Genomic DNA, 21815 nt, shown 5'->3' with positions numbered 1-21815 from the left:
TCTTGTGTTTTATTCATTTTTTTGTCAGTCTTATGCCTCCTCTGCGATTTCCCTCCTTTCATCCTTGAGTTAAAATGGTTTTAATGCTATTTTATATTGACAGAAGGTACTTTTAGAAACCGACTTTGAGGAGCTCACCACTACACGTCCATCTTGTTGTAGCGCCACCGGAAGTCCCCCTAACTGAGTAGTTTTGTTGCCTAAACCTAACTAAGTAGTTTTGTTGCCTAATCCTAACTAAGTAGTTTTTGTTGCCTAAACCTAACTAAGTAGTTTTGTTGCCTAAACCTAACTAAGTAGTTTTGTTGCCTAAACCTAACTAAGTAGTTTTGTTGCTTAAACCTAAGTAGTTTTGTTGCCTAAACCTAACTAAGTAGTTTTGTTGCCTAAACCTAACTAAGTAGTTTTGTTGCTTAAACCTAAGTAGTTTTGTTGCCTAAACCTAACTAAGTAGTTTTGTTGCCTAATCCTAACTAAGTAGTTTTGTTGCCTAAACCTAACTAAGTAGTTTTGTTGAAACGTGACGGGAGGTGAGCTCCGGAAACACACGTCTAATAAGCTGTTGAATGTTATACAGCCCGCAGGTCATGAGGCCAGATGCTCCACATGCCACCTCATGTTTGACGTTCATATCAGATACAGTATTTATGGATCTGGTTGTTTCACCACCAGCAGGTCCTGGTGCTCCTGCAGCAGCACGCCTCCTGTCTGTCTCCAGACTGGTGTGTCACCTGGTGGTGGGAGCTCCTTACCTGATGTCCACCGTCGTCCTGGGACTCGTATACAGAGATATACACTCTAACAGGTAAAAAAAAATATATATATACATATACATTTATTTTATAATTTTTTTATAAAATTTTTTAAAAAATAAATATATAAAAATAAATATAGATAAAAATAAATATATATATAATTATATATATATATATATATATTTTTTTTTTATTAAATCAAAAAATATAAAAAAATAAAATTAAGTATTTATACGTACAGTATATATATATTTATATATATATTTTTATATATATTTTTTTATTTTTTTCACATCCACAGGAAAGACACCAGACGTCACCATGGAGACGCCACAGCGTAGTGAAAGCGGCAGGGATTGGATAAGCAGTATGTTGATGTCACCGCTGTGTGTTACAGTATAATTATTAAAATGAAGGGATTTAACTATGATGTCATCCAATTGCTCAATATTTTAATTTGTTGTATGGTTTAGTCCAGGGGTCAGCAACCTGCGCCTCTTCAGCTCCTCTCCAGTGGCTCCCTGTGGATCTATAAAAGACATTAGTGGAAATGAATAACTGTTTTTTCGTTTACATTTTCATTTTTATTTATCATTGTTGTAGGTCTATGGTACGACGGTACGACGGTACGACGGTACGACGGTACGACGGTACGACGGAGTATTAGGGCCATATTGAGGAAAAAATATAAATCTGAGATTTAGAGAAAAAAAGTCGTAATATTACGAGAATAAAGTCATGATATTATAAAGTAGTAATTTTAAAAATGTAATAGATATCACCATGAAACATCCCTCATTCATTAGTTACTGTTCTGTGTCGGTGCCTTAATGTAGTTAGTTTCACTTTCATCTGTGGATGAAAGAGTTAATATATGCCTGCAGGGGAAGAACATGATGGTGAGATGTGAAACTGTAAATAAATGGAAGTGATCCAACGTTACACAGCGAACTGGACATTGGTTTGTTTTTAGAGCACGCATCCAAACAAGTTCTCCCGTCCGCCCCTCAGTGGCTTATAGATGTTGGTATTTGTTTGTTAAAAGGCTAACTGTCAGGCTAAGAGTTCCTGTAACACTGACCCGACGGGAAAGCAATGATTTTACCTCTGATGTCGTATTATTTGACTTTACCAACCACTATCAGTCCAAAGATTAAAGTTTATAGAAAATCAACTACATATATATACTTCAGTAGTCTGGCTTATGACAAATAGGTCATAATATAATAAATATATATACATATATATATACATTATATAAACCATGTAGCTGTAGTTTCCCTCCTGACCTCCAGGTGGAGACTTTCTGTCACTTTAAACTGAAAAACCAGACCGGAAGTACTTGTAAACGGAAGTGTGGTTGTCGGGCTGATGGCGGGAGAGTTGTTGTTGTTAGCTGAAGATCTTTGATCCGTTTGGAGCTCGAGCTGCAGGTGAACCAGCAAACAACTCAGGTAAACACTAACAAGCTTCCTCTGAGCCGGAAGTCCAAGAGGAGAAGAAGAGAAGAAGAATATGAACCGAGTTAAACCTGAAAACAGAGAGTTAGCTCCATGCTAACAAGCTAACAGCTAGTTAGCTCCATGCTAACAAGCTAACAGCTAGTTAGTCTGTTAGCTTCTGCTGCTGTGTGGCTCACTGCTAGCGTTAGCATTAGCTCGCTCTAATGTGTGCTCCTGTTCTCTGATTGAACAGACCAGGACCAGGACCAGGACCAGCACCAAGACCAGGACCAGGACCAGCACCAGGACCAGCACCAGCACCAGGACCAGCACCAGGACCAGGACCAGCACCAGCACCAGGACCAGCACCAGGACCAGCACCAGGAGCCCGGTTCAGAAAGCAGCTTTAACAAACTCTGAGATGGAAAAGGTTTCGGCTCCAGAACAGCTGATCAGAGTTTGTTCCATCAAATGTGAGGATGAAAACAGCCTTCATCATCAATGGAGCTCCGATACTACGATTCACCATGGCAACAGGTAACCAAGAGACACAGCCTCCATCTGGATCCACGTAGAGATGGTAATGCACGGATACGCTGACTGTGTGATAGACTGTAGTCTACAGTACATTAAATAGAGTTATTCAGCTTTAGTGTGACTGTATTAGACTGTAGTCTACAGTACATTAAATATAGTTATTCAGCTTTAGTGTGACTGTATTAGACTGTAGTCTACATTACATTAAATAGAGTTATTCAGCTTTAGTGTGACTGTATTAGACTGTAGTCTACAGTACATTAAATAGTTATTCAGCTTTAGTGTGACTGTATTAGACTGTAGTCTACAGTACATTAAATAGAGTTATTCAGCTTTAGTGTGACTGTATTAGACTGTAGTCTACATTACATTACATAGATTTATTCAGCTTTAGTGTGACTGTATTAGACTGTAGTCTACATTACATTGAATAGATTTATTCAGCTTTAATGTGACTGTATTAGACTGTAGTCTACAGTACATTAAATAGTTATTCAGCTTTAGTGTGACTGTATTAGACTGTAGTCTACATTACATTAAATAGAGTTATTCAGCTTTAGTGTGACTGTATTAGACTGTAGTCTACATTACATTGAATAGATTTATTCAGCTTTAATGTGACTGTATTAGACTGTAGTCTACAGTACATTAAATAGGTTTATTCAGCTTTAATGTGACTGTATTAGACTGTAGTCTACAGTACATTAAATAGTTATTCAGCTTTAGTGTGACTGTATTAGACTGTAGTCTACATTACATTAAATAGAGTTATTCAGCTTTAGTGTGACTGTATTAGACTGTAGTCTACATTACATTAAATAGAGTTATTCAGCTTTAGTGTGACTGTATTAGACTGTAGTCTACATTACATTAAATAGAGTTATTCAGCTTTAATGTGACTGTATTAGACTGTAGTCTACATTACATTAAATAGAGTTATTCAGCTTTAGTGTGACTGTATTAGACTGTAGTCTACATTACATTAAATAGAGTTATTCAGCTTTAATGTGACTGTATTAGACTGTAGTCTACAGTACATTAAATAGTTATTCAGCTTTAGTGTGACTGTATTAGACTGTAGTCTACATTACATTAAATAGAGTTATTCAGCTTTAGTGTGACTGTATTAGACTGTAGTCTACATTACATTAAATAGAGTTATTCAGCTTTAGTGTGACTGTATTAGACTGTAGTCTACATTACATTAAATAGAGTTATTCAGCTTTAATGTGACTGTATTAGACTGTAGTCTACATTACATTAAATAGAGTTATTCAGCTTTAGTGTGACTGTATTAGACTGTAGTCTACATTACATTAAATAGAGTTATTCAGCTTTAATGTCACTGTATTAGACTGTAGTCTACATTACATTAAATAGAGTTATTCAGCTTTAATGTGACTGTATTAGACTGTAGTCTACATTACATTAAATAGTTATTCAGCTTTAGTGTGACTGTATTAGACTGTAGTCTACATTACATTAAATAGAGTTATTCAGCTTTAGTGTGACTGTATTAGACTGTAGTCTACATTACATTAAATAGAGTTATTCAGCTTTAATGTGACTGTATTAGACTGTAGTCTACATTACATTAAATAGATTTATTCAGCTTTAGTGTGACTGTATTAGACTGTAGTCTACATTACATTAAATAGAGTTATTCAGCTTTAGTGTGACTGTATTAGACTGTAGTCTACATTACATTAAATAGAGTTATTCAGCTTTAATGTGACTGTATTAGACTAGTCTACATTACATTAAATAGATTTATTCAGCTTTAGTGTGACTGTATTAGACTGTAGTCTACATTACATTAAATAGAGTTATTCAGCTTTAATGTGACTGTATTAGACTGTAGTCTACATTACATTAAATAGAGTTATTCAGCTTTAGTGTGACTGTATTAGACTGTAGTCTACATTACATTAAATAGATTTATTCAGCTTTAATGTGACTATTAGACTGTAGTCTACAGTACATTAAATAGAGTTATTCAGCTTTAGTGTGACTGTATTAGACTGTAGTCTACATTACATTAAATAGAGTTATTCAGCTTTAATGTGACTGTATTAGACTGTAGTCTACATTACATTAAATAGAGTTATTCAGCTTTAATGTGACTGTATTAGACTGTAGTCTACATTACATTAAATAGAGTTATTCAGCTTTAATGGGACTGTATTAGACTGTAGTCTACATTACATTAAATAGAGTTATTCAGCTTTAATGTGACTGTATTAGACTGTAGTCTACATTACATTAAATAGATTTATTCAGCTTTAATGTGACTGTATTAGACTGTAGTCTACATTACATTAAATAGATTTATTCAGCTTTAATGTGACTGTATTAGACTGTAGTCTACATTACATTAAATAGAGTTATTCAGCTTTAATGTGACTGTATTAGACTGTAGTCTACATTACATTAAATAGAGTTATTCAGCTTTAGTGTGACTGTATTAGACTGTAGTCTACATTACATTAAATAGAGTTATTCAGCTTTAGTGTGACTGTATTAGACTGTAGTCTACAGTACATTAAGCTGCTCTAACAGACTGACAGCTGTCTGTGTTCACAGTCACAGTGTTATAAAGAAGAAGGACATGCAGAGGTTTGGTTCTGAGCTGAGAGACACTTGATGCTGTGTGATATCTGAATGTTCAAAGAAATGACTGACGGCACATAAAAGAGTCACTTTAGACAGTCCAGAGTAACAAACTGATATCTGACACACAGTAAACCTTCCATACGGACTGAACCAATGAGGAAATAAAACACTCATCACACTTTCTGAAACAGAGACCAGGACCAGGACCAGGACCAGGACCAGGACCAGGAGCAGGAGCACTACAAGAGCGAGCCGGAGGAGGAGCAGCAGAACCCGGACCAGCGGAGCAACAAGGTCCCCAGAAGACCAGCAGCAGGCTCGTTCTCTGATCCCACCGATGTTCAGGTCAGTGTTCATGACTTCATGACTTCATGACTTCATGGGGTGGGGGGGGTCTCAGAGAGTGTAAAACGTTGGAGGGTCGTCGTGGATACGACCTGCACCCTCCCATGTTAAATCCAGCGTGGTAAACACTACACATCCAGTAAAGGATGGAAACACTTTGGGTTTCACACATTGACAGGAAAAGCAGAGCTAGACAGAGCAGAGCTAAATCCATCCATCCATCTTCAACCGCTTATCCGGGATCGGGTCGCGGGGGCAACAGCTCCAGCAGGGGACCCCAAACTTCCCTTTCCCGGGCCACATTAACTAGCTCTGACTGGGGGATCCCGAGGCGTTCCCAGGCCAGAGTAGAGATATAATCTCTCCACCTAGTCCTGGGTCTTCCCCGTGGTCTCCTCCCAGCTGGTCGCCCAAGGGAGGCGCCCAGGAGGCATCCGTGCTAGATGCCCGAACCACCTCAACTGGCTCCTTTCGACGCAAAGGAGCAGCGGCTCTACTCCGAGTCCCTCACGGATGACTGAGCTTCTCACCCTATCTCTAAGGGAGACGCCAGCCACCCTCCTGAGGAAACACATTTCGGCCGCTTGCACCCGCGACCTCGTTCTTTCGGTCATGACCCAACCCTCATTGACCAGAGGTGAGAGTAGGAACGAAGATTGAACGGTAGATCGAGAGCTTTGCCTTCCGGCTCAGCTCTCTTTTCGTCACAACGGTGCGGTAAAGCGAATGCAATACCGCCCCTGCTGCTCCGATTCTCCGACCAATCTCACGTTCCATCGTCCCCTCACTCGCGAACAAGACCCCGAGATACTTGAACTCCTTCACTTGGGGTAAGGACTCATTCCCTACCCGGAGTAGCGCATCTGATTGGCTACGGATGATTTCCTGTTGAAAAAAATGCATTTGTGGGTCGTGCACGTCAGGAATCTCATAAAACCCACACAGATGAACACAGTGAAGTTCACACATGACAGCAGTTTGTTTATAAATGTAACAACATCCAAATGTGTTTTTGATCAAATACTTTTAAGTACATATATTTGTGGATTTCTATTACATTTATTTAAAACAAGACATATTTTTGTGTGTGTCAGAAATATATTTGTGAACCTTAGTTTTTTATGTGGATTGTTTTTTTTACATTTATATATAACGATAACTGTGTTTGTGTGCATTGAAAAATATTTTTGTGGAGAGAGTCATTTATATATAAATCACCAGATACATGTGTGACTCCTTTGTGTGCATTCATTAATATTGAGACTGATCTGAGCCCATAAAAAGCAGCTAACAGAGAGAGAATAGCAGAAATCAGAATCAGGTTTACACATACAAGGAATTAACCTTATTGTTTTTGGTGCATAACAATAAACAGAGAAATAAAAAAACACAGAAGCATGCACTGTGCTGGTAAAGCCAAGACACAACTATAGAATAGCAGAAATACAATAAGGACATCAAAATACTTCTATCTGTAATAACTATACATGAGTTTTAAAATGAAAGAGTTCAACAGTTTTGTGTATGAATCACAGTATGAATGCATACTTTTTTACTCGGCTATACAGGAAATGAGGTCTCTACCTCAATGTGTTTCTTGTTTGAATGAATGACTGACTTAGTGCGTGGTATGGGTTAATCTTCAACTATACTGGGTTTTACATTTCCCATAATGCAACTCCATGATGGGGATGTCGCCTGATAATTAATAAATTAACTGCATGATTGTCCATAGTTAATCTCAATTAATCACAAATTAATCTCACATTTTTTATCACTTCAAAATGCACCTTAAAGGGAGATTTGTCACGTTTTTTAATAATAATGATAAATAATTGTGCAGCCCTAATGTATATTGATTGTATGTTTATTGATTGTATGTTTATTGATTATATGTTTACTGATTATATATTTATTAATTGCCCTTTTTTCACAAGACAAAGTGTCAACAATAGTCTTTCTGTATTGTTATTTTACAGGTGTTGAAGGAGTGCTCCATCCCGCTGACACGTGTCAGGATCAGCAGTGTGATGTTGGCTGCGATGGACGCCGTTGGACGCTCAGCAGCTGTTCCAAAAGGCCAGAAGGTCATCTGCAGGTTCATTTTCTCTGTTAGTTGAGGCCTTATATATATTAAAGAGTCCTCTTCTTTCTGAAATACTCGAAATTAATATTAATTAGTATGCTGTACGTTAGTGTGCCGTATGTTAGTGTGCCGTACGTTAGCATGCGGGACAATCCATAATTGTGAGAATTAATAAATGTCAAGGGGGTGTCTGTGGTGACCAATCAAATGTCTACAGAGGGACCACGGTTGGTTGTCACAGGTGGTAGTGCATTAGTCAGACTGGAACATTGTGGGTTATGTTCCACTGACATGTTTTAATGTTCTTTATGGTTCTAGATAGGTCGCTCCACCATGGCATCTCACTGACTCTCTCTCTCTCTCTCTCTCGCTCTCTCTCTCTCTCTCTCTCTCTCTCTCTCTCTCTCTCTCTCTCTCTGTCTGTATGTCTGTTGCTATAGAAAAGGAGAGGAAGAAAGGGACTGATTCATCTGAGAGTTCACACTGGAGAGAAACTACACAGCTGTGATGAATGTGGAGCAGCTTTCACTACATCAGGTTACCTAAAAATACATCAACGCATTCACACTGGAGAGAAACCCTACAGCTGTGATGAATGTGGAGCAGCTTTCACTACATCAGGTTACCTAAAAATACATCAACGCATTCACACTGGAGAGAAACCCTACAGCTGTGATGAATGTGGAGCAGCTTTCACTACATCAGTTAACCTGAAAATACACCAACGCATTCACACTGGAGAGAAACCCTACAGCTGTGATGAATGTGGAGCAGCTTTCACTCAATCAGGTCACCTGAAAAAACATCAACGCATTCACACTGGAGAGAAATCCTACAGCTGTGATGAATGTGGAGCAGCTTTCACTACATCAGGTTACCTAAAAATACATCAACGCATTCACACTGGAGAGAAACCCTACAGCTGTGATGAATGTGGAGCAGCGTTCAGAACATCAGGTACCCTGAAAATACATCAACGAATTCACACTGGAGAGAAACCCTACAGCTGTGATGAATGTGGAGCAGCTTTCACTTCATCAGGTAACCTGAAAATACATCAATGCAGTCACACTGGAGAGAAACCCTACAGCTGTGATGAATGTGGAGGAGCTTTCACTACATCAGGTTACCTGAAAATACATCAACGCATTCACACTGGAGAGAAACCCTACAGCTGTGATGAATGTGGAGCAGTTTTCACTAGATCAGGTACCCTGAAAATACATCAACGCATTCACACTGGAGAGAAACCCTACAGCTGTGATGACTGTGGAGCAGCTTTCACTGAGTCAGGTCACCTGAAAAGACATCAACGCATTCACACTGGAGAGAAACCCTACAGCTGTGATGAATGTGGAGGAGCTTTCACAACATCAGGTACCCTGAAAATACATCAACGCATTCACACTGGAGAGAAACCCTACAGCTGTGATGAATGTGGAGCAGCTTTCACTACATCATTTAACCTGAAAATACATCAATGCAGTCACACTGGAGAGAAACCCTACAGCTGTGATGAATGTGGAGCAGTTTTCACCAGATCAGGTCACCTGAAAATACATCAACGCATTCACACTGGAGAGAAACCCTACAGCTGTGATGAATGTGGAGCAGCTTTCACTAAATCAGGTTACTTGAAAATACATCAACACAGTCACACTGGAGAGAAACCCTACAGCTGTGATGAATGTGGAGCAGCTTTCACTACATCAGGTTACTTGAAAATACATCAACGCATTCACACTGGAGAGAAACCCTACAGCTGTGATGAATGTGGAGCAGCGTTCACTCAATCAGGTCACCTGAAAACACATCAACGCATTCACACTGGAGAGAAACCGTACTGGTGTGACCAATGTGGTAAAACTTTTTCTCAGGATAGTTCCCTTAAAGTCCACCAACGCAGTCACACTGGAGAGAAACCGTACTGGTGTGACCAATGTGGTAAAACGTTTTCTCGGGGTAGTTACCTTAAATCCCACCAGCGCATTCACACTGCATCGTTGTGAACATGTTTCAGAGCCTAGCTAGCTGTTTCCTCCGGCCTCCTCCTCATGCCGATAGCTGTGTTGTTATATTCAGAGCTTCTCTCCACATTGAAGTCTGACCAACAGTAACTTCATGTTCTAAACAGCATGTGTGTTGTCGTGGCTACGACTACATACTTTCTTCCTTTTATATATTTAATTCTTTACCATCCATTAATCTGCTGAGTATTTTCTGGATGAATTGTTTGGTAAAGACCAGAAACTGTTGACTGTAGTCGACCCCCTGGGCCTGTGCCCCGTAGACCCGTTCAATAATCCATCCACGAGTCAACAGCTGGAGAAAGATCAAGGAGGACATTCACATACGACACCAGAGACCATCTATGAACAGAGACAGGGGTCACCATCCCCCCCACCGAATACAACCACCTGTTATCATGTGACTGCTGGACTAGCGTCATGTGATGAGAAGATCCCTTTTCTCCCACGGGCCGCTAAAGACTCTGATCTTTACTAAAATGTAGTTTGGATTTGTCCAAAGACAATTAATGTAGTGTATTATTATATGTGTGTGTTTGCCTTAGTTAGACTTTTATTCCACTGCCTTTAAGCCAGGAAGTGTTCCATTAAAACAATTCCACCATCTTTGATAACACCAACGTCATGTTTAGTGCCATTCTGCATGTTTCCTTATCAAAAATACAAAATTAGAAATCATCTAACGATTGAATTGTAACAATCTTTATTAAAAGAATGAGCTTTCAGGAGCTGAAGACTGACTCTGCGTCCTCCATGATTGTGCCAGGATGCATCTTCTGCGCGGGCAGACCGACACTTTAAAATGATCTCTTATCTGAGAAACCACGCGGCTGTGTTCCTGCTCTTTGCCTTTCTGTTGTAGTCTGAAGATGTGATTCGGAACAACAAGAGGTGAAACCTCAGAATCTAGCACTAAAAACCAAGATGGAGGCCGCCCAAAACCAAAATGTCGTCTGCCAAAAAACAAAATGGCGACGGCCAAAAAACCAAGATGGAGATGACCAAAAACCAAGATGGCGACTGTTGAAAACCAAGATGGCGACGGCCAAAAACCAAGATGGCGACTGATGAAAACCAAGATGGCGACGGCCAAAAACCAAGATGGCGACTGTTGAAAACCAAGATGGCGACGGCCAAAAACCAAGATGGCGACGGCCAAAAACCAAGATGGCGACTGTTGAAAACCAAGATGGCGACGGCCAAAAACCAAGATGGCGACTGTTGAAAACCAAGATGGCGACGGCCAAAAACCAAGATGGCGACTGTTGAAAACCAAGATGGCGACTGTTGAAAACCAAGATGGCGACGGCCAAAAACCAAGATGGAGACGACTAAAAACCAAGATGGCGACGGCCAAAAACCAAGATGGCGACGGCCAAAAACCAAGATGGCGACTGTTGAAAATCAAGATGGCGACGGCCAAAAACCAAGATGGCGACTGTTGAAAACCAAGATGGCGACGGCCAAAAACCAAGATGGAGACGACTAAAAACCAAGATGGCGACGGCCAAAAACCAAGATGGCGACTGTTGAAAACCAAGATGGCGACGGCCAAAAACCAAGATGGCGACTGATGAAAACCAAGATGGCGACGGCCAAAAACCAAGATGGCGACTGTTGAAAACCAAGATGGCGACGGCCAAAAACCAAGATGGCGACTGTTGAAAACCAAGATGGCGACGGCCAAAAACCAAGATGGCGACTGTTGAAAACCAAGATGGCGACGGCCAAAAACCAAGATGGAGACGACTTAAAACCAAGATGGCGACGGCCAAAAACCAAGATGGCGACTGTTGAAAACCAAGATGGCGACGGCCAAAAACCAAGATGGAGACGACTAAAAACCAAGATGGCGACGTACTATTCATGTGTTTAATTAGTAAAAGCCGTGGATTCAATAAAACGATGAATTAAAGGAGCTTATAGTAAAAATCTTGACCAAATGTAAAAAAGAAAAATAGACAAATTAACCCTAAAATCTTTTTTAATGTCAAATTACACGTTAACGCTACTTTATTAAAACAGCTGATGGGAAACACCAGGATACATTTTCCTCAGAGTAAAACTCCCTCCTTTGTGCAAAGGAACTGATTCTGTTGTTCTGGAAAGGGAAAGACGGGCCAACATTTAAATCCTGGATAACAACACTGACTGATCCCCTCCACCTAGAAAGAATCCGATACACCCTTAATGACAGACTGGAGGTATTTGAAAAGACTTGGAGACCGATGATCTCCTCTATAGGAGGGACAGACAATTAAGACGCAATAGACACATAGTCTTTAGTACCCGAGATAGCACTGCTCAGGGATGGGAGGGTTACAGCTGTTTATGTATATACTGTATGTCGCCAATGTCTCCCTGATTTGTTTGCCTTAGGGTGTCTGTGCTTTTTGTTTTGTATTTGCTTGTCTCCATGTTGTTTGCCGTTAGTTTCTAGTTTTGTCTGTTTTTGTTGATGTATATAAAAAATGAGGCATGATAAACACCCCACAGTTTGTATCACTGACATGCACATGCTTCTTAATAAAAAATATTTGAAACAAGTTTTGATTTTATTCTCGTAATATAACAACTTTTTCTCTCAAAGTTAAGATTTCATTCTCATAACATTACGGCTTTTTCACGTAAAGTTATGACTTTATTGTGTAAATCTCAGATGTGTTTTCCCTCAATGTGGTCCTAATACTCCGTAGTACATTGTCTCTGGCCCTCACTGCATTAGACTTATATACTATATACTTAGACTATAAACTGTTACCTTCATCACAATGATCACATGTTTTGCGGCTCCAGACAGATCATTATTCTTATTTATTTTTGTGCCTAAAATGTCTCTTTTGATAGTAAAGGTTGCTGACTCCTGCTCTAGGGGACATATTTAACAAAACAAGGAGACTAAGATCCACAATCCGTGGATGCTTTTTCTCCTTCATCACCTTTCTTAATTCTTTTGCGTATCAAAGACAGTAACGTGATCCTGGAGAGTCCCGTGTTTCCTGTGACGGAGGGACGATCTGTGACTCTGCGTTGCACAACTCGAAGCAACTCTTCAAACCTGCGAGCCAGCATCTTCATGAAGGACAGATCTCCTGTCGGAGCAGCCGTCACGGGGCAGATGAGCCTCCCTGCGGTGTCCAAGTCTGATCAAGGCCTCTACATGTGCGTGATCACCGGCGTCGGGGCGTCAACGGAGAGCTGGCTCACTGTGAGAGGTGAGAGGAAGTAGGAAATAATGCATGTATGTATACAACAAGACAGGAAGTAGAAAGATTAAACACAGTTTATCAAGAATGTCTTCAAACAATACTGTGGGGGTTGAAGCTCAACGGTCACCTTGGATTTACTTGAGAAGGAAAAACTTCCACAGGACTCCGTTGTAAAAAAGGATAAAAACAAAAATCTTTATTCCACAGTTTTGTAGTATCTTCTTACAGGAGTATTCAAAAGCTAAGTTATCCTAATTAGCAAACTGTACTACGTTAAGAAAACCGTGTGGCTCGTTCCTTAACTTGAGCCTCAACTGAACAAACCACTGTTTTTACCTCAATGAGCACAAGAAGCCTATTTCTCTTAAAGCGACGGTAACCTACTTACCGGTCTAGCAGAAAGCTTATATAGTGTTGCCTTTACAAAGTAACACACAAAGACATTACATCAAGATGAATTAAATCAAATGATCATTAAATTACTTTTAACCTTTTAACATATTAATTACTATGAATTAACTTATTCAATGAAATCACTTATTTATCTCACCTACATAAAATACAGATTGTGCTTATTTATTAAACTAAAACATTTATACTAAACTTGGCTCCCACATACCGGCCCCTAATTGTGCTCTTAACTGGAGACAATTACCAAAATATACAACATGTGGAGACAAAGAAATTAAAGTCCCTCTGTGTAAACAGTCTTCATTCTTCGTTGCTTGATTTACTGTTTACCTCAACTACTACACTGTGTGCCAGAGTTTACCAGCACATACTGTAGCACCTAGATATAGTACAGTATGAGTACTGCCTTGAAGTTCCTCATCTCCTTACCGACCTTGAGTGGAGAGAGTGTAGCGCTCAACTCTTTCCTCTTATGACACAGGCTCAGCAGAGTGCTCTAAACCTTAAGCATCCAAGCAACTGCTTTCATAAGGCGAATCCAGGAAGAGAAGTACTGCACGAACTTCATTACTGCATCCCTTTGGTCTTCCGCTGCAGTAGCACCGACCACGGCGTTCCTAACCTCTGGGTCCTCCGTGGTTAGGTCCCCAGGGTGGTCCAAGTTCTCAGGCCAATCATCCATAGGCTCGGTGAGAAAGCCCGGCCCCTGTAACCAAGTGTGCCTTTGGATGAATTTATCTGCTTTGAGTCCCCTTGATGCATAGTCTGCAGGGTTCAGTGAAGTGTTAACATATCTCCACTGACATGGTTCAGAGATCTTCAAAATGGTTTCCACTCGGTTAGCGACGAAAGTGCGGAATCTGCTCTTTCTGTTTCTGATATACCTCAGCACAGTTGTGCTATCTGACCAAAACACTGACTGTTGGAGTTGCAGCTGCAGTTCCGATTTCAACATCTTGTCCATGCGGGCAGCCATGGTGGCGGCGGTGAGCTCCATGCGTGGGTTAGTCATGGGCTTGAGTGGAGCCACTCTGGCCTTCCCCATGACAAATGCACAATGGACTTCGTTGCTGCTGTTCTTCTGTAGCAAGTAGCTAACTGTCCCGTAACCTTCTTCGCTAGCGTCAGCAAAGTGGTGCAGTTGGCTCATTACTACTTCACCAAAGCCTGCAGGCTTGAAACACCTAGGGACTCTGATGTCCTCTAGCTGGTGAAGCTCTGTCTTCCAAGCAAACCACTCACATGCAAGCTCATCAGGTATCGGGACATCCCAGCCTAGCTTCAGTCTGCAGAGCTTTTGCAGGATTCCCTTCACTTGGAGCACGACTGGTGCCAAGATACCCAATGGATCATAAACAGAGCTCACAATGGATAGGATGTTTCTCCTGGTGGGTGCTTTGTCCGGCATGATGATCTTGAACCTGAAGCTGTCGGACTGGATACACCAATGAACTCCCAAAGCTCTCTCTATGGGAAGCGCATCCCTATCCAGGTCAAGGTCTTTAACTTCTGTTGCCATTTCCTCTTCGGGGATAGCAGATAGCACAGCCCTGCTGTTGCTTACCCATTTGGTGAGTCTGAAGCCACCCTTTCCACATACAGCTCTCAAGGTGTGGTACAACAACACTGCCCCTTCTTCCGATTGGACTGATTTAAGGCAGTCGTCCACATAGAAGTTGTGCAGCACCGTGTCAACTGCTTGGATGTTGGACTGATCTCTGCTGTCCTCTGCACATTTCCTCAGGGCATAGCTGGCGCAGCTAGGCGAGGAGGTAGCACCGAACAAGTGCACCACCATCTTGTACTCCACCAACTCCTGACTGATATCGCCTGATGTCCACCAGAGGAACCGGAGAAGGTCAGAGTCCTCCTCTGACACCTTCACCTGGTGGAACATCGCTTCCACATCGGCCATGACTGCCACTTCCTCTTGCCTGAACCTGGTGATGACACCAAGGAGGGTGCTGGTGAGATTTGGTCCCTGTAGCAACTGGTCATTCAGAGTGGTGCCCTGGTATGATGCTCCGCAATCAAAGACCACTCTGATCTTCTGCTTCTTGGGGTGATAAACCCCGTGGTGCGGCAGGTACCAAACTTTACCATCGTCACGGCTGATGTCCTTTCTGGGTACCTTCACGGCATAACCCCTTTCAATCATACCACCCAAGAATGCTGAGTACTCTGCATGAAATTTTGGATTCTTCACAAACTTCCGCCTTAAGTTCAGAGCCCGTTGCTCAGCTACCTTACGGTTGTTGGGCATCTTCATGTCCTTGTTCCTCAATGGCAGGGCGATGCTGTAATGTCCCTCCACAAGTCTAGCTGACTGTGAGGCCATGTCAAGGAACTGAAGATCTTCTCTGGACATCTCCAGCTTCTCATCTTGCTCGCACTCTGGGAAGTCGTTCTTAAACTGCTGACTCCAGAGTTCATCCAGTCTCGTAACTGATATACGGTTGGCTGAAACCTGTATCAGCCCACTTGTTATACTGTGACCAGTGTCTTCCCGGAGAGGTCCATTGACAGTCCAGCCGAGCCGTGTTCTTACAGCATATGGACCGTCATTTACACTGGCAATGACCTCCCAGGGTTCCATAGCCTTGGGCGCATTAGTCCCAATAAGCAGTCCTATATCTGCATCTATTTTCGGGAGTATCACCTGCTGAAGGTGAGGCCACTTGTCGACGTCCTCTTGCAAAGGAATGTTACCTTTAGTTGCTGGAATGGTCCTCTGGGCGTATGTATCTGGGAGCTTGAGAAAATCGTTGCAGCCTAAGCTGCTCACTTCCAAGCCAGACACCATGTGGCTGTTAACGATCTTTTTCTCCGCCATGGTCTTAAGTAAGATTTGTGTCTTTCTGCCTGTCAGGCTGAGCTCTTTCATTAGCTCCTCAGTACAGAAGCAGGCTGTACTGCCAGGGTCAAGGAAAGCGTAAGTCGTTTTTACCCTTTGGCCCTTGCCGGTCTTGACTTGAACTGGGACTATTGCTAAGATGCTCTCGGTGTTCTCAGCACTTGTTGCTCCACAAGTTGTTGTATCTGTTCCCACAAACCCACTTACGACCGATTCTGTCAGTCTTTCATCATTTTCCTGTGACTCCCCTTCAGGCTTTACCTCTTTGTTCGTACCATTGTTTTTGGCCTTCATGTGCAACACTGTAGGGTGTGACTGCATGCAGACTTGGCAGCTCATTCTCTCCTTACATGATTTACTCATGTGCCCCTGTTTCAGACAGCTGAAGCACAAACCTTTTGCTCGTAAGAAGTCAATCTTTTCTTTATGAAGAGACTTCTTCATCTTCTTGCACTGTTCCATAGCATGTTCTCCGCCCTGACAGAAGAGACAGGGTGTGGAAAATGCACAGACTAGGCTGACGTTGACTTTACGTTCTGGTTTAGACTTGGGACTCACTGCTTGATTACTGGCGATAGTTGCAGCTGTGGTGAAGCCTCTGTTGCTACCACTTCTCCTATGCAACCTCTCGTCCACTTGCCCTTTAGGTTGGCTCTTTGAGGAAAAGTCCTTTATGTCACCAAACAGTGGATGCAAGGCTTCCTTCGCTTGCTTGTTGACAAAGTTCACAAGGTCATTGAACTTGGCTCTGCGCCTTTCTCTGTCCTGAATGCCACAGACCACGCTTCTCCACCTTTCCCTCAGCTTGTACGGGAGCTTGGCAATGATAGCACGCATGCTAGCTGCATTTTCCAACTCTTCCATGTACTCCATGTCAAACATAGCATTACGACATCCTGTGAGATAGAGGCCGAAAGAATGGAGAGCTTCTCCGTCGTCTGACTTGATGGTAGGCCAGTTCAGTACTTTGTTGATATATGCCACTGAAATCTTGTAGGCGTTTCCAAAATGTTCTGCCATAAGTCTCTTGGCCTCACGATAGCCGCGCTCGGGTTCCATATGGAGACAGCTTCTAACTAGCTCCCTTGGCTGTCCACTGGTGTACTGCTCCATAAAGTAGAGCCGGTCTTTGCTGCTCTCTGTCTTGTCCTCTACTCCGTGTTCGAACGCCCTGATGAACAGTTGATATTCTAGGGGGTCTCCCTTGAACACAGGAATATTCTGAGGAGGCAGAGTAGCTATTCTTTGCTGCTTAGTCAACATTTCAGTAACTCCTTGAAAAGCCTCAGCCATTTCTGTCTGCAGTTGAGTAGTTGCAGCATTTGATCTTTGGACATTGTGTCGAATGTCATTACTCTGTGTTATTTGCCTGTCTGTGGGCGAGGGATGCTTTGGTTGCCTGTGAGCTGGCATATCTGTAGCTTTGGCGGAAATGAAGTAGGAGTTCATTCCATCATGACTTGATGCCCTAGATGAGAGACGTTGTCCTTCAAACTCGTTCAAAATCTTAATTTTTGCATCAGATGCTGCTAAAGCAGTTTGTATCTCTAGCTCCTCTTTTTCTCTTTTTACTTTGGCTTCCTTTTCCTCTAAAATCTGTCTCTGTTTTAGAGCAGACGCTTGCGCTAATAATGTAGCTCTCTCCAACTCTGCCTTTAAACGAGTAGATGAAGCAGTAGATGATGCACGGGAAGAACGCACAGAAGTCTTGGAACTATGCTTTACTGATGAAAAAGATGCAATGGATACACTATCTGATGGCTGCACCTCTTCGTTGCATTTTGTAGCTTCTACGCTGCGTAGATGAGCCTCATCCATCCAAGCCTTAGCTCTCACAACAAAGTCCTTGTAGGCATCAGCTTTAGGTAAAAACCAGTTAGCTTCATCTTGGTTCATTTCTTCTTCAGAGATTTGTCGAAGTATCCCTTTAACATTGTAATTCAAATCACCAAACTCTTCAAAAAGCGTGCTTAACTCCACCATTAATTTGGTTTGAATCACTGTTAAGCTAGTGTCATCACCGTCGTCCATTAATCGCTGTATCTGATTTGCTTTACCAGTTAGCTTAGCCAGCTTGGCCTTCCTTGAGCTAATAGCACGTTGCAACTTTTCCTCCATTGCCTTAGCTGTGACTTTCACCACCCTAGCAGCATCCATAACTGTAGCTGTATCTTCGTCTTCTTCCTCCATTCTTTAAGCAAACTAGCTTAAATTAGCTTAATGTGAAACAGTTCAGAGTCTTTAATGATAATCACCGTCCACAAAGTAGCATGGCTAACGGCAAGAAACAGTATATTTCTCTCGATGATGTCAAGGTTAGTCCGTTAGCTAACACATGGGAATTAGCTTGTGGGCTCCAGTTATGCTTGTAGCTTCGTCCACATGGAGTGACACAGCACTTTTTATCAGCAGAGCTGAGGATGACTTTACTCACGACCACTGTATCTTGGAGTGGTTGTAACTCCTCTTTCCTTGAGGTTCCAAATCCTTCCACAAATGTCCATTAGTCCAAGTGGAGCAGGTTTTCTTACAAATGTGGGGGTTGAAGCTCAACGGTCACCTTGGATTTACTCGTGTACATTTACTTGAGAAGGAAAAACTTCCACAGGACTCCGTTGTAAAAAAGGATAAAAACAAAAATCTTTATTCCACAGTTTTGTAGTATCTTCTTACAGGAGTATTCAAAAGCTAAGTTATCCTAATTAGCAAACTGTACTACGTTAAGAAAACCGTGTGGCTCGTTCCTTAACTTGAGCCTCAACTGAACAAACCACTGTTTTTACCTCAATGAGCACAAGAAGCCTATTTCTCTTAAAGCGACGGTAACCTACTTACCGGTCTAGCAGAAAGCTTATATAGTGTTGCCTTTACAAAGTAACACACAAAGACATTACATCAAGATGAATTAAATCAAATGATCATTAAATTACTTTTAACCTTTTAACATATTAATTACTATGAATTAACTTATTCAATGAAATCACTTATTTATCTCACCTACATAAAATACAGATTGTGCTTATTTATTAAACTAAAACATTTATACTAAACTTGGCTCCCACAAATACCCTAAGTAGTTTTTTTACCTAAGCCTAACTAAGTAGTTTTGTTGCCTAAACCTAACTAAGAAGGTTTGTTGCCTAAACCTAACAAAGTAGCTTTGTTGCCTAATCCTTACTAATTAGTTTTGTTGCCTAAACCTAACTAAGTAGTTTTGTTGCCTAAACCTAATCAAGTCGATCTTTTCCTAAACCTAACTAAGTAGTTTTGTTGCTTAAACCTAACTAAGTAGTTTTGTTGCCTAAACCTAACTAAGTAGTTTTGTTGCTTAAACCTAACTAAGTAGTTTTGTTTCTTAAACCTAACTAAGTAGTTTTGTTGCTTAAACCTAACTAAGTAGTTTTGTTGCTTAAACCTAACTAAGTAGTTTTGTTGCCTAATCCTAACTAAGTAGTTTTGTTGCTTAAACCTAACTAAGTAGTTTTGTTGCCTAATCCTAACTAAGTAGTTGTGTTGCCTAAACCTAACTAAGTAGTTTTGTTGCCTAAACCTAACTAAGTAGTTTTGTTGCCTAATCCTAACTAAGTAGTTTTGTTGCTTAAACCTAACTAAGTAGTTTTGTTGCCTAATCCTAACTAAGTAGTTTTGTTGCTTAAACCTAACTAAGTAGTTGTGTTGCCTAAACCTAACTAAGTAGTTTTGTTGCCTAAACCTAACTAAGTCGTTTTGTTGCCTAATCCTAACTAAGTAGTTTTGTTGCTTAAACCTAACTAAGTAGTTTTGTTGCCTAATCCTAACTAAGTAGTTTTGTTGCTTAAACCTAACTAAGTAGTTGTGTTGCCTAAACCTAACTAAGTAGTTTTGTTGCCTAAACCTAACTAAGTAGTTTTGTTGCCTAATCCTAACTAAGTAGTTTTGTTGCTTAAACCTAACTAAGTAGTTTTGTTGCCTAAACCTAACTAAGTAGTTTTGTTGCCTAATCCTAACTAAGTAGTTTTGTTGCTTAAACCTAACTAAGTAGTTGTGTTGCCTAAACCTAACTAAGTAGTTTTGTTGCCTAAACCTAACTAAGTAGTTTTGTTGCCTAATCCTAACTAAGTAGTTTTGTTGCTTAAACCTAACTAAGTAGTTTTGTTGCCTAAACCTAACTAAGTAGTTTTGTTGCCTAAACCTAACTAAGTAGTTTTGTTGCTTAAACCAAACTAAGTAGTTTTGTTGCCTAATCCTAACTAAGTAGTTTTGTTGCCTAAACCTAACTAAGTAGTTTTGTTGCCTAAACCTAACTAAGTAGTTTTGTTGCCTAATCCTAACTAAGTAGTTTTGTTGCCTAATCCTAACTAAGTAGTTTTGTTGCCTAATCCTAACTAAGTAGTTTTGTTGCGTACTGGTTTTCATACACAGGAGGAGCCACGGAGAGAGGAGAGGCAGGTCGACCGTCTGATGGTTTTACTGGAAACGTGACGGGAGGTGAGCTCCGGAAACACACGTCTAATAAGCTGTTGAATGTTATACAGCCCGCAGGTCATGAGGCCAGATGCTCCACATGCCGCCTCATGTTTGACGTTCATATCAGATACAGTATTTATGGATCTTGTTGTTTCACCACCAGCAGGTCCTGGTGCTCCTGCAGCAGCACGCCTCCTGTCTGTCTCCAGACTGGTGTGTCACCTGGTGGTGGGAGCTCCTTACCTGATGTCCACCGTCGTCCTGGGACTCGTATACAGAGACATACACTCTCACAGGTAACAGGGTGGTAAACTGGGATGCAGAGTTAAAAAAATTTAAAATTAAAAAATATTTAAAAAAAATATATATATATATATATATATATACATTTATTTTATAATTTTTTTATAAAATTTTATAAAAAATAAATATATAAAAATAAATATAGATACAAATAAATATATATATAATTATATATATTTATTTTTCATTTTTTTATTAAATCAAAAAATATAAAAAAATAAAAATAAGTATTTATACGTACAGTATATATATTTTTTATATATATATTTTTTAAATTTTTTATTTTTTTCACATCCACAGGAAAGACACCAGACGTCACCATGGAGACGCCACAGCGTAGTGAAGGAAATTCTCCCTCAGAGAATAGACGCCTTCATGCGTGTTGGTTTATCTTCGAAGCAGCTGCAAGCTCAGAGGAGATTTATACAAATGCAAAGTTAGTTTAAAGTATAATCAATTTATTCCGTATACATACTCATCAAAGTTGCACAGAGTTATTACAGAATTCTGGATTCATCAATGTGTCCCTGATACCATGTAATACCGTGATCAGTTCGCAGTGAATGAACCCCGAGCTGTTCTTTACATTTTGCCTTTATACACAGCAGTAAACATTCTCTGAAAGGAGGGGCAGAGTTTGATCAGTCTTAGTAATTTTCCACAATGTCAATTTGACCGTCTTCTTTATCTGACTCCATTATTAAAACAACGCCGTCTACTGTTCATATCATTCTGCCCTTTCCCCCCTTTCTGTTTCTTCCCTAAGGCTGGGTCCTTGAGACTGTTC

At 40.8% G+C, this 21815-nt stretch overlaps 2 protein-coding genes and 1 long non-coding RNA gene across 3 annotated transcripts in view; all 3 read left to right on the top strand.

The window, feature by feature from the left end:
* The first annotated feature begins 618 nt into the window (after nt 1-618).
* On the top strand, nt 619-1688 carry LOC141761017 (uncharacterized). Its single transcript, XR_012592498.1, has 4 exons — nt 619-805; nt 1057-1122; nt 1229-1381; nt 1470-1688. It is a non-coding gene; the product is annotated as an uncharacterized LOC141761017 (long non-coding RNA).
* A 765-nt stretch (nt 1689-2453) lies between these two features.
* Nucleotides 2454-21815, top strand: part of LOC141761349 (uncharacterized) — a 96402-nt gene continuing 77040 nt past the window's right edge. The window contains exon 1 of the mRNA XM_074624686.1: nt 2454-2734. Within this exon, the coding sequence (XP_074480787.1) occupies nt 2619-2734 (116 nt within the window). The 5' untranslated portion in view covers nt 2454-2618. The remainder of the gene's footprint in view (nt 2735-21815) is intronic.
* On the top strand, nt 7090-21211 carry LOC141761263 (uncharacterized). Its single transcript, XM_074624594.1, has 5 exons — nt 7090-7102; nt 8400-9491; nt 12772-13020; nt 20681-20746; nt 20889-21211. The coding sequence occupies exons 1-5, from the start codon at nt 7090-7092 to the stop codon at nt 21023-21025; spliced, it is 1557 nt and encodes a 518-aa protein (XP_074480695.1). The 3' UTR covers nt 21026-21211.

Source organism: Sebastes fasciatus, chromosome 22, assembly GCF_043250625.1.
Source record: "Sebastes fasciatus isolate fSebFas1 chromosome 22, fSebFas1.pri, whole genome shotgun sequence".
Taxonomy (NCBI): Eukaryota; Metazoa; Chordata; class Actinopteri; order Perciformes; family Sebastidae; genus Sebastes; species Sebastes fasciatus.
Note: the sequence above shows the minus strand (reverse complement) of the source record. Positions and strands in the feature narration are given on the sequence as shown.